Source organism: Microcaecilia unicolor, chromosome 6, assembly GCF_901765095.1.
Source record: "Microcaecilia unicolor chromosome 6, aMicUni1.1, whole genome shotgun sequence".
Classification (NCBI taxonomy): Eukaryota; Metazoa; Chordata; class Amphibia; order Gymnophiona; family Siphonopidae; genus Microcaecilia; species Microcaecilia unicolor.
The window spans coordinates 308,917,358-308,930,980 of NC_044036.1; the positions used below are offsets into that span (position 1 = coordinate 308,917,358).

Genomic DNA, 13,623 nt, shown 5'->3' on the forward strand with positions numbered 1-13,623 from the left:
TACAGGGTGTGCAGCAAGCTATTCCAGGTGCATGCATAGTCAATCACCGCATGTTTTGGGAGAAGAGCTAGGTTTTCACCTCATTCCTGAAGTAGAGATGGTCTTGATTAGACACAGCCCCTCAGGGAGTAAGTTTCAGAGTGTGGGGGAGCTACTCCTGAGAAGGCTTGCTGGCAGGTATCACTTCATGCACTTTCGTTTGGTGAGGCTACAGATAGTGATGCTTATTGAGAGGACCTTAGAAAATCTCAAAGGTGATTAGAGAGCTATCTTGTTCTATAGGTACTCTGGCCCACCTTGTCTGAGGACCTTGAAAATCTTTGACGGCCAGTTCTATAACAGAGCACCTGGTGAGACCACCTTCTATAAAGGAAAGTAGACGCCTACATGGGGGACTGGGGTTCAGAGATGGATTTTTCTTTTGTTTGCTTCTGAATGGGCAACTAAGTAGATATGTATGTGGCAATGTGTTGGGTGTGAGCACTTATGCTAGCTATAGAACTAGTATAAATGCTGAAAATAGAAAACTAAGGTGCATGAGTATAAACTACTTGTGCAGTTTGAGCCTTGCAAGTGTGGCATTGCTCTTCTGTACGCACCCCCCCTCCTTCTCCGCAAATCCAAGATGCCTGTGTATTTGCTGAAAAGTTCTTAGGTGGAATATTGGCGTATACATGTGTATAGGTTAGTGTGCTAAGCATTTATATTCCTGTGTTTATAGAATTGCCCCCTTAAAGGCATAGTTACAGATTTGAGGGTTCTGCATGGGATAGTACCAGTTAAAAGCTGAGAGAGAAGGATCCCCAATCCTGGTTAAAGTGGAATAGAGGGACCAATTCCATGATCGGTGGCAGTACAGTGTACAGCCATGTGGTAGTTTGAAATGCTCCTTCACATGCCGGGGATGTTAGAGACCTAGTGCTCACTGTAAGCCACCACTCGGTAGAGATTCCTCCTGGCCAGGCCAAGGTTTCATGGATCCAGGTTGCGGAGGAAGCTACGGTCTTTTAATTTTTCCCTAAGGATTGTTGCTGCAGAGTCTGAGTGAGTTCTGTTGGGAGAGAAGAGACTTTAAAAACAGCGGCAAAATTGCTACTACTACTATTTAGCATTTTTATAGCGCTACAAGGCGTACACAGCGCTGCACAAACATAGAAGAAAGACAGTCCCTGCTCAAAGAGCTTACAATCTAATAGACAAAAATAAAGTAATCAAATCAATTAATGTGTGCAGGAAGGAGGAGAGGAGGGTAGGTGGAGGCGAGTGGTTACAAGTGGTTACGAGTCAAAAGCAATGTTAGCTGCAAAAGAAAGCTTATGGCTCCCAAGTAGGAGCCAGTAGTGTGGTCAGATGGCAGATTTTGGGTGCACCTAAGGGAAAAATGGGTGGGCACTAAATGTCCTCTCTGCTCCCATCCCTACCTTTGCCTCTTCCCATCCCCCCACTCAACAAAAAAAAAACAACTCACAAAATACAAACTATAAACTCGTGAACTGGCAGGGATACTTAAGCCCCACCAGCTCAAGACCTCCCCAAAGGCGCCCAGAAATACCTGTGTCCGGCTCAGTAGTAGGCGACTGCTACCTGAGCTACCGACGCCAGCACCTCTGCATACTCAGTATTTGTGCTTGTGTGGAGTACTGATGTCACTACTCAGGAAGCAGCTGCTGGCTGCCAAGCGGGGCACAGGTATTTCTGGGTGCCTCCAGGGAGGTCTTCAGCTGGTGGGGTTTGAGGATCCCCACCAACTACCACAACAGTGCATCACTGCTCGGAGGGCCTGACCCCAAAGTGGGATGGCCCCTACCCGTCCAGGCCCACCTGTGGGTAAACCACTGGTAAAAGCTGATTAATACTGAACTTCTACTAATTCTGTGTTGTTATTCCTAATATACTACTAGTTGTACATAAGAGACAGCCCCCTGTTCCTTGGAACTTAGTCTAGTTTAGACACACATGACATACAAGAGTCTACAGAAAATGGAAGTCTGAGAGAGAATGATCTGAGACAGAAAAACAACCGCAAAAAGATGAGTTGTACTCCTGGGTTTGAATGTAGCAAGAGAGGGAGCATGATGCACCGATTCAGAAGTGTTTACCAGGCCTATGGTGCAGCAATGTTTACAATGTGATATAAGACTAAGGGTGTAGGAAAGAAGAAGAGAGATGTAGCAAGGAGCTACAGAGTGAATTCATTTGTAGGTGAGCTCAAGGTCCATTGATGCAGAAGGGAGCTGCCTAGAAACCCCCACCCCTCAAAGACGGGATCTCATCTCTTTAGCAAGGTAAGGAAAAAGACTTCAAGCTCATCCTTTTGAGGAGGCAATTCTGTAAAATAGGTGCTAAGTGTGTGCACTTGTACATGTATATGCCAGCATGCTGCCTAAGCATTATCTACAAATACCTGCTGAATTTAGCGCATGTTTGCAAGTGGGCTGTGCACAGGGGAGTAGCATGAGCGAGACACAGGCGGGGCTGCACTTATGCATGTCGCATACAGCAGTGTTTCCCAAGTCCGGTCCTGGAGTACCCCTTGCCAGTCAGGTTTTCAGGATATCCACAATGAATATGCATGAACTTGATTTGCATACCCTGCCTCCATTTTATGCAAATCTCTTTCATGCATATTCATTGTGGATATCCTGAAAACCTGACTGGCAAGGAGTACTCCAGGATTGGACTTGGGAAACACCGACGTACAGGATTCTGTAAGTTATTCCCATTCCTGCCGAGCTTAGTTCTCCGCACATACACCGGGTCTATGACTGTCATAAGTACCCACACTTGGAGTATAGGTGTATATACAGAGGTTAGTCTAGTACTCTACAAAGAAAGGTGGGCGCCCGTGTTCCTTAGCAGAATAGGGTCCTATTAGGTGCCCACTTATAGAATTACCCTTGACAACTTTAAATTTTGCATGGAGTTAAGAGGTGCAGCTCATGGAGCTGATGTACATCTTTCAGTGTTCTGCAGTAGTTGGTCAGCTTTCAAGTACTTTGTTTCAAAAGGCCAGGAATAGTGGTTAAATTTTTGCATTCATGGATTCAGTCCTAAGTCGGAACTGAAAACATAAGGGCTAGCTTTTAAAAGCAGCATTCATATTAACCACAGCAGTCATAATAAAGTGGTAACGACATGAGCTGTTTTCATCCAGACAGGACCCAAATGAGATTTGATTTGCAATGATTTTCAAAAGTATACATATGTATATTCACGTCTGCCCCCTCTGTTGGTAAATATAACTGCATTATTTGACATTTGAAATCCCTGTGGAATTTGTCCCTTCTAAAAAGCAGGTACAAAATCTATGGGTACTGATGTCCCTCCGTGCAAGGCTTGCCTTGGAAAATGAGCTTGCAGTCCTGTAGGTATGATGTATGTATGGTTGATTCCTTTTGGTCTGGGAATGTATGTCATATACCTGGGTTTTTTTTTTTTTTTGTTTCTGGCCGTGTATGTGCACATAGCTCTATTTATATGTACAAACCTCCTAGTGATGCTGCTCAGCTTTTGAATGTGTTCTTTTATAAAATGGCTTCTTGTGTCGTGCCTTTCTCCAAATATATGTGCTTCTTCAGTGACATTCTATATATTTTAGGAAAAGCTATTTGCCAGTCCCTTGCTAAAATAGAGGCATTTTTGTGAATGCATGGATATAAACATTCATTTTCTGACCTAGACAACTTATACAGTTATCCTCGTATAGTAACTAAATTAAAATACTTTGTTGAAGTAACAGTTCAGTGCTTTGTGGTTAACCAATTAGCCTTCATGTTCTGTTGAAATGTGAAGAATAGTACATAATTATAGATTCCTTGAAGTTGTATTTTCCACCCCTCTTATGAAGGATAATTACTGTATGTAACATGATGTGACATTGTAACTGGCAGCTCTAATGAAGAGGGGATGTCGGTGGAATGCTCGGAATTTAATTCATGCTTACCAACTGACATCTGACAGCTCTTAATTTATTTATGTACTTTTATATATAAAGTATCTTCAAAATGTTACGAAACAGTTTACAGTAAGCTTAATTCCATAAATACAAACTAGAGAGTTGCACGGGGACAGAAATCTTACCCATCCCCGCCCGTCCCTGCTGGAATCTTACCCGTACCCACCCATCCCCGCTGGAAGCTTACCCATCCCCGCAAAAATTTAACCCATCCCCACCCGTCCCCGTAAGAATTTTAATGGTACATAAAAGAAAATTCCAGTTAGCTCCCTCAGTTTCTCTCTGGATTTGAGCCACAGCACTGTAGGCAAGGAAGGAATGGAAGTTGGAAGTTGGAACACTCTGGTGCGCACATGTAAGACTTGTCTCCAATTCACTTGCACTGTGTGCTGAGAGGTTGCCACATGCACGCGCCAGTAGGTCAGGTGACATCTGATTCTCGTGCCTGTGTCAGAGCTGAGGTCTGTGCACCAGCCTGGGAGCAAAGAGGATTAATAGTAACATAGTAAGTGACAGCAAATAGATCCATCCACTCTGCCAATAGTCACACTCATGATCAAGTCATCATTAAATCAACGAGTGTGATATTATATACTTGATTATGGTCTTTCTTTCGTGTTTCTGGAACAAAGACCACAGAAGTCTATCTGGCCCTATCCTTATGTTCCAACTACTGGGGTTGCCGTTGAAGCCCACTCCAGTCTATTCGTCTTCTCATTTGTGGGACACAGACCGTAAAAGTCTGTCCAGCACTGTCCTCATGTTCCAGCCACTGAAGTTGATGTCTAAGCCCTTTCCAACCCATCCTAAACCAGATTGCCATGTATGAGACACAGACCATACAAGTCTGCCAGGTATCAGCCCTAGTTCATCACAGCCAGAGTCGCCATCTAAGCATCACTTGACACATCCACACACATGCAGCCATTTAAGGTTAGGTTTTATATAACATCCATTTTCTAATTAGAGATCCTCTGTGTTCATGCCACGCCTTTTTGAATTCCGTCATCATTTGTGACTCTACCACCTCCTTAATGGAAGACTTTCCACATTTGTGCTGTTAAAGCAAAGAAGAAGAAGAGGAGAAGACAGCACTCAAAGAAATTGGTATTCGGTAGATGAGAGGCTGGTGCAGGTGCAGCTTACACTTCTAAGAGAAGACTGCAGAACTGCTACCATCCCCGCGGGAACCCCGCAGGAACTGCCTCCGTCCCCGCGGGAACCCCGCAGAGCTGCTTCCATCCCCGCGGGAACCCCGCAGGAACTGCCTCCGTCCCCACGGGAACCCCGCAGAGCTGCTTCCATCCCCGCGGGAACCCCGCAGGAGCTGCCTCCGTCCCCACGGGAACCCCGCAGAGCTGCTTCCATCCCCGCGGGAACCCCGCAGGAACGGCCTCCGTCCCCGCGGGAACCCCGCAGAGCTGCTTCCATCCCCGCGGGAACCCCGCAGAGCTGCTTCCATCCCCGTGGGAACCCCGCAGGAACTGCCTCCGTCCCCACGGGAACCCCGCAGAGCTGCTTCCATCCCCGCGGGAACCCCGCAGGAACTGCCTCCGTTCCCACGGGAACCCCGCAGAGCTGCTTCCATCCCCGCGGGAACCCCGCAGGAACTGCCTCCGTCCCCGCGGGAACCCCGCAGAGCTGCTTCCATCCCCGCGGGAACCCCGCAGGAACTGCCTCCGTCCCCGCGGGAACCCCGCAGAGCTGCTTCCATCCCCGCGGGAACCCCGCAGGAACTGCCTCCGTCCCCACGGGAACCCCGCAGAGCTGCTTCCATCCCCGCGGGAACCCCGCAGGAACTGCCTCCGTCCCCACGGGAACCCCGCAGAGCTGCCTCCGTCCCCGCGGGAATCCCGCAGAGCTGCTTCCATCCCCGCGGGAACCCCGCAGGAACTGCCTCCGTCCCCACGGGAACCCCGCAGAGCTGCTTCCATCCCCGCGGGAACCCCGCAGGAACTGACTCCGTCCCCGCGAACCCCATTCCCGTGCAACTCTCTAATACAAACCCAATCTACCCCTTATTCATTTGTATCCTCAGCAACTCGAATCCAGCCCCCATCCTTTCCAACCATTGCATTCTATAAACTAACTGAAATAACCAGGCTTTATGAAAATATAGGATAGCCGTGATATCTCTCAACTCATTAGGAAGTTTATTCCATGATCAATACATGATCAGACAGGAGAAGGCATGCTTCCACGTTTCACTCTCTGGCCTTTCCTACAAACCTATTTCAGATGAAGCCTTAAGACCATTCTTTGTTATTTTGAGAGAAACTGCTCTGCTGGGCACGGATCCGTATTCCTGCCGCGTCCCACTGAAGCGGAAACAGGAAGTTACTTCGTAAGAGGCGGGACACGGCAGGAAGAGGGGACCCGTGTCCGGCAAAGCAGTTTCTCTCGATCACTGCTGCCTGCCAGCCATTAACTTTTTACTTTTGGCTAATGGTGCGGTAGGGAGGGGGGAAGCTTAACATTGTTTGCCCCAGGCCTGGCTTTGTCTCTCAGCGGCCCTGCCTATACGTGTTCTTATATAATCATAAACATTTAAGGGGCCGATATTCAGAGCTGGAATTAGCTGATCTAACTCCTGTGGTCAGTGCTAAGCGCAGATATTCAATGCTGGGCCATTTACAGTGACCAGCATTGAATATCCGGTTTATTTTTGGCTGGTTTGAAGATAACTGGCTAAAAATTCAGACTTAGCTGTTGTCTTCAAACCAGCCAAGTATATTCCATGTATTTATGTGGCCAAACATAGGGTTCCTTTTACTAAGGTGCACCGAAAAATGGCCTGCGCTGGTGTAGACGCATGTATTGGACGCACACGCAGGTCCATTTTTTAGCGTGCCTGCAAAAAAGGCCTTTTTTTTTCTTTTGACTGATAATTGACGTGCGGCAAAATAAAAATTGTCGCGCGTCCATTTTGGGCCTGAGACCTTACCGTCACCCATTGACCTAGCGGTAAAGTCTCACACGTTAACCAGGTGGTAATGGTCTATGTGCATACAGTGCCGATTACTGCCCGGTTAGTGCCGTGCGCCGGAAAATTTCCGGTGCGCTTAGTAGACGCGTGTAAAAAAAAAAAAAAAAATGAAACTACCACCCAGGCCATGCGGTGGCCGGGCTAGAGTTCAAACTTGACGCGCGTACGCGGCTTAGTAAAGTAGGGCTGAAAATTGGTGCATAGCTGGTTATCTTGCCGATATATAGCCGGCTATCCCCTGCTGAATATTGCTGGATAAACGGTTATGAGGCCTTTAACTGGCCAGGTGCCAATCCTGGCAAGTTAAATGCTTGTGAATATTGAGGGATAAAGGTTTTCCTTCTATTGATACTTTCCAGGCAGTTTCCATAAAGTGAGTGAGCAGAGCTTTTTCTGGTACTTTGAGATTTGAACAGCTGGGGCAGAGAGGCAGCTGACTTTCTCTGTCTTTCTTTTCATTAAGTAGAGTCTTGTGTGCAGTCTTGAGGGATAATACTGAACTGAAAGGGCAGTCGCCCACTGCATTTGTTTTTGCAAAATTAGGTTGTGGTAGAGTGCTACCATGATTGCAGACCTTTTTCCTTGTTCAGAAGTAGCAGTGAGGTATGTCTCGGAAACTGCTCTCAGGTGTACACTTTACTGTTGGAATTAAAGAAAAAAAAGTGGATTTGATACGGCAAATTAAGTTCTACAGGAATAGGAAATGGTTAAGATTTTGAAGATGATAATAGACCAGAAAAATTTGAACAAAATGAATATTATTACAGATGATTAATATCGAGATTGTTGTTTTCCCAGAGTTCCGGGTATGACTCCTAAAGTTTTTTCCTCTGAAATGATTCCTCTTATTCAAAAGGAGTGAAGCCTGTGAAACTGAGATTACCATAATCAGTGGGAATTGGATTAGAGATTCAAGTGTTTGTATTGTTAAATAATTTCTGGTTTTAAAAGAGAAAAAAATGAAATCAGGTGTATTATTTCCACTAATATTGGACAATAAGTATGTTTCCAACAAAATTAATTGACTATACACCGTCTTGGGTTTGAAGAAGCCAACCAGACGATCAATGTGGAATAATGATTCAGATAAATAATAACTGGGGATAATCAGGTTAATACCACGTTTTCTTTGTTTAATTGATCTCCTTGTCTTGTTTCACTCTCCCTCTTTTGTGGTCTAAGGAAGAGTTTATAATTACCTGATTGAAATAATTCTTGTATTATTTTGTCTGTATTGCTGGCAAGTTATTTTAGTGCTTGTAAAATTAAATTCATATAAATAAAATTAAAAAAAGAAAAAAGTGGATTATTATACGCTCAGAGAAGGGGGAGGTAATTTCATGAAGTGTGTTCCCTATGTAAAGCAAGTTTTACATGTAGAAAAGGGCTCTTAATATAATTGCATGCAGGGGGCATACATGCATAAAAGTAGGCACATGGAAAGAATGTGTCTGCTTTTATGCAGAGTGCAGAAACAAAAAAGCAACACTGGGCCTTCAGGATTGAGATGATCAAAGTCTCTTGCTTATTAATTGACGGATAGACCCGACATGGGCCGTGTTTCGGCGCACTGGCACCTGCCTCAGGGGTCAGCTAATCCTGATCAAAACATTGTAGGTGGTACTGTCACAGTGTAGCACCTTTGATGTGGAATGGCTTTTCAATTGCTCCGAGAGCCTGATCAGCATGGACAACGCTGTCAGTCTAAAAAACCGCCAGATATGCTGTTTTACCCTCTCTTTTATGTCTGTTTATGCAGAGTGCACACAGGGCTGGCCCTAGCATCAGGTGGCTAGGCAGTCACCTAGGGCTGCACAATTTGGGGGGGGGGGGGAGCTGGCACCAGTGGCAATACTTGGTCAGCTGCCACCTGGTTTGGATCGCTGCTATACACCCCCCCCCCCGGCGCATCAACTGCAAGCTCCCCCCCCCCCCCCCCCCCGGTGCATTCTTCTTACCTGCTGGGGTGCTGGGGTGCTGGGAGCAGCTGCGTGGTTATCGGCTCCACTAGTTCCCTGCTCCCTCTGCCCTGGAAGTAACAGCAGAGGGAGCAGGGAACCAGTGGAGCTGACAGCTGCGTGGCTGCTCCCTGCACCCCTCCTGCAGCATGCATCCGGGGCGGACTGCCCCCACTGCCCCGCCCTCGGTACGCCACTGGCTGGCACTAGCAGCATGAAAGAAAACCAGCGAATGTAACTGCTGTTTAATGGGCAGATCTCCACTGCAGCTGCTCTCTTTCCCAATCTCCTTTTCCTACCCGCTGCAGCACCCTATGTCCAAACTTGAAGCAGCCACGATAAAACTGAAAAGAGGCGCAGGGCTGCCTTCAGCACATTCCAGCTGAAAGGGGTCCTGGACCTGTCTTTTCTGGTGCAGATCTCATGTCTCTGTGGGTGTGGGAGCTAGCATTGCTTTTGGCATGCATTTACTGAAAAGGCAGGCTCCGTGAGTGTGTGTTTTCGTTTTTGTTGTTGTTGCTGCAGTAGGTGGGATAAGAAGATGCTGGACTTGGGGAATGGCAGAGGAGACCTACTGGACATGTTGGGGCTGTTGGAGAGGGAAGGGGACACGGGAGATGCAGGAGACCTGGGGAAAGGGAGATGCTGGACTATGACTTAAAGCCTTGAGCTGCTGGAGGAGTTGGGTTGCATGGCTGGCCCTGCACGCATAAAGTAATTCTCGAGAGTATAGTTTAGATGGAGCTGGTGCAGAGTTGTGATCTATCGGTATACTTTTAAAGTTACATGAGTACACATACAGGTGCTCATTTTCAAAGCACATAGACTTACAAAGTTATGTAGTAACATGTTTAACTTTGTAAGTCTATGTGCTTGGAAAATGAGCCTCATAGAGTACAAACACATGCTTACATCTTCAGAGCTGGTGTAAATTTGTGCACAAGGGTTTGTGTGCTACTGAGGTTTGTTCTGGGTGCCTATTTTATAAAGTCACATGGACACCTTTGGTGCTTTTATAACAGGCATGCACAACCTCTGTCCTCAGGTGTTTTCAGTATTTTTCAGGAATTTGACAATGACTATGCATGAAATTTAATTACATGCACTGACTCCATTGTATGAAATACGTATAAAACCTTATTTCCCTAGAGAAGTATTTCGCAATTTAGTACAATCACTAGTAATAAGTCACCTTGATTGCTGCAATGATATATATGCAGGGTGCACAGAAATGCTTGTCAAAAAAATTGCAAACTGCCCAGAATACAGCTGCAAGACTGATCTATGGTAAATCGAGGTTTGAAAGTTCCAGACCATTACGTGAGAAACTGCACTGGCTACCTGTCAAGGATCGTATAACTTTTAAAATTTGCACCCTGGTGCGTAAAATCCTCTACGGCGAAGCTCCAGCTTATATGGATACTGTTATCAACTTACCACCCAGGAATTCTCACAGATCATCTCGTTTGTATTTAAATCTCCACTACCCAACATGTTTTGGCCTCAGGTATAAAACCAGTTACGCATCCAGCTTTCCCTATATTAGATCTTGTTTGTGGAATGGATTACCTAAATCAGTAAAAACTACTTACGATCATCCGACTTTCAGAATATCTCTGAAGACCGCCTTATTTGGAAAAGCTTACGCTGAAGTCCCACATTGCATCAATAACTCCTGAACTGTAACTATTATGTGGACATATTGAACTGTACTACCCATTCTCTTTTCTTCCCCTCTGTAATTACTCACCAACCTCTTCAGCTGAAATGTGTCTGAATGTTTGTTGCTATATTGATGTAAGCCACATTGAGCCTGCCCATGGGTGGGAAAATGTGGGATATAAATGCTATAAATAAATAAATAAATAAATCTCATGACTATCTTTGTGGAAACCTTGAAAACCTGTTGGGGTCAAGGTCATGCACTGCTTTATAAAAGAATCTTAACATAGACACCTTTTTCTAGTTTTGACACAAGTGCCCTGTCATAAAATTACTCTCCCAATGTTAAATACCATGACAAAGAATCATAAGCATGTAAACTGGTGGTTAGGATTTTGGCATGTTCGTGGTCCTTCAGATTCACCATGTACTGGAAGTCTGTAAGATAGATTTCATTTATTTGAATGCTTGATATTTTTTTTTTTAATCGTATCTTTGCCCTGCCTCTTTCCTTCTTCTTGTTTGGTCTTTCATCACAATTAGTTGGCCATGGTTTGGGCTGTGGTGTCATGAGTCTACTTTTGCAATAACTTAGTTTTCCCACTTATTTTTCTTTCTCCTCATTTAGCCCAGTTGTTGCAGTGATAATTATGTGTGTTCCTAATACATGTCAATGTTGAGATGCCTACTACCTCCTCGCACTATGAATGCTGTCTGTGTCGCATCCCTAGCTCTGACCCAGTGGCTTACCAAGGGGGGGCGGTGGGGGCGGTCCGCCCCGGGTGCACGCTGCTGGGGGTTGCCGCTGCGTGCGCCTGTGGGCTCCGACTTTGCTAACTTCGTTCGTTCGCTGCAGCTCCCTCTGCTCCGGAACAGGTTACTTCCTGTTCAGGGGCAGAGGGAGCTGCAGCGAACGAACAAAGTTAGCGAAGTCGGAGCCCACAGGCGCACACCGCGGCACCTCCCCCAGCGGCGTGCACCCAGGGGGGGGGTGTCATTTCGCCAGGGGGGGGGGGAAGTGTAATTTCACAGGCGGGGTGGGGGGGGGGAGCATTGGCGATCCGCCCCGGTTGCAATCCAAGCTAGGAACGCCACTGCTCTGATCTACCTGGAGAATGAAAGACCTGACTCAGGAACCAGGTCCTTCACTTGGCATGGTCACTGAGACAGCATTATACCAGTCCTTCCTCCTTTTCTTTGTCTTATATTCTCCAGTAGGGTGGCAGCAAACTTACATAAGTACATAAGTATTGCCATACTGGGACAGACCAAAGGTCCATCAAGCCCAGCATCCTGTTTCCAACAGTGGCCAATTTACAAATACCTGGCAGGATCCCCAAAAAGTACAAACATTTTATACAGCTTTAATAATGGTCTATGGACTTTTCCTTTAGGAAGCCGTTCAAACTTTTTTTTAAAGCTCCGCTAAGCTAACCACCTTTACCACATTCTCTGGCAACGAATTCCAGAGTTTAATTACATGTTGAGTGAAGAAAAATTTTCTCCAATTTGTTTTAAATTTACTACATTGTAGCTTCATCGCATGCCCCCTAGTCCTAGTATTTTTGGAAAGCGTAAACTGATGCTTCACATCTACCCGTTCAACTCCACTCATTATTTTATAGACCTTTATCATATCTCCCCTCAGCTGCCTTTTCTCCAAGCTGAAGAGTCCCAGCCACTTTAGCTTTCCTCATAGGGAAGTCGTCCCATCCCCTTTATCATTTTCGTCGCCCTTCTCTGTACCTTTTCTAATTCCACTATATCTTTTCTGAGATGCGGCGACCAGAATTGAACACAATATTCGAGGCAAGATGGATACCTGTCTGTCTTGCTTCTTTAAACATAGTAACATAATAAATGATGGCAGATAAGGACCTCTATGGTCCATCCAGTTTGCCCAATAAGGCAACCAGAGCAACCACCACTCCCTTAAGGAGAGGGTGTGCTCATTTGTTTTGCTCATCCGTTTATTAAATCAGTTGTCATAGCTAAGAAAACTGTAAGTGGTGGTGTTGTTTTTTTTTTTTTTTGTATTATGATCTTTATGCTACTCCACTTTTATGATGTCATAATCCCAGGCCCCATTTTCTTGTTGCTGCTGAAGGTAGATTCTGTTAAAGATCCTGAAGGATCTTTACGCCACTGGTTTGTACGCCACTGGTACAAACTCAGATTGTGAGCCCTCCAGAGTCAGAAAAATGTCTATTGTACCTGAATGTACACTGCTTCAATACCTTTTGGGCTTGCAGGTGGTATATGTAAAAAAAAAAAAAAAAGATTGGTAAGAAGAGAGGATCTAGAGAGAGAAGTGAAGGTGGCAGATTTTGTCACCCTTCCCATGGCTACAGAATCGCCGGAATCCAAAGGCTCATAACCATGCATAATCATATGTACTTTTTTTTAATTTAGTAAACCGCTGGTTTTAGTGCGATCTTGACCACAGAGTTTTATAAACGATAAAGTGTACCTGAGTGCTATTAGGTCATTTTTATTTAAAATCCTTTTTCTCTATCCTAGATAATTGAGTGGAGTGTTATGGGTTATCAGCTTTCTGATGCTCAGTATAAATTATGATATTAGTTTGAAAAGTAACAGTGCAGTTCATTGCCTGTAGAAAGCTGAAATAGTGCTGACCCTTCATTAAGACTGCTTTGTTTTTTTTTCCAGGCTTCAATCTTGGACCTGCACTCTGGAGCTCTTTCAATGGGAAAACACTTTGTTAATATATATCGGTAAGGAGTTCTGACTCGTCCTGTCAGCCCTGAGTTTACCTAAGGCTGGGGATAATTTGGGTAGGGAGCAGCATGAATTGCTGCCATGAAATATCCAGGAAGTGCTGTGCAGGTTTGTTTTTCCTGGAGGAGCCAACCGTGCTGGCATTCTGGGGTCATGGTATCCATACGTTACAAAATGATCTCTGGTCTTAAGAGAAGAATCTTGGTTTGTTGGTGAAGAGTGATCAATTTAACTTTTTCAAAAGTTTATTTTAGCAGTATAAAGCATAATATACAAGTCTTGGTGGAGCAGTTAAGATGTAGTGTCTTAAATTTGTGTTTAAA

The 13,623-nt window shown here is 45.3% G+C and overlaps 1 protein-coding gene across 2 annotated transcripts in view; it reads left to right on the top strand.

The window, feature by feature from the left end:
• The window catches only part of OGFOD3 (2-oxoglutarate and iron dependent oxygenase domain containing 3), a 148,106-nt gene that overhangs the window by 51,043 nt on the left and 83,440 nt on the right, over nt 1-13,623 (top strand). For both annotated transcript variants that reach the window (XM_030208129.1, XM_030208128.1), the window contains exon 5: nt 13,232-13,296. In XM_030208129.1, the coding sequence (XP_030063989.1) occupies nt 13,232-13,296 (65 nt within the window). The remainder of the gene's footprint in view (nt 1-13,231; nt 13,297-13,623) is intronic.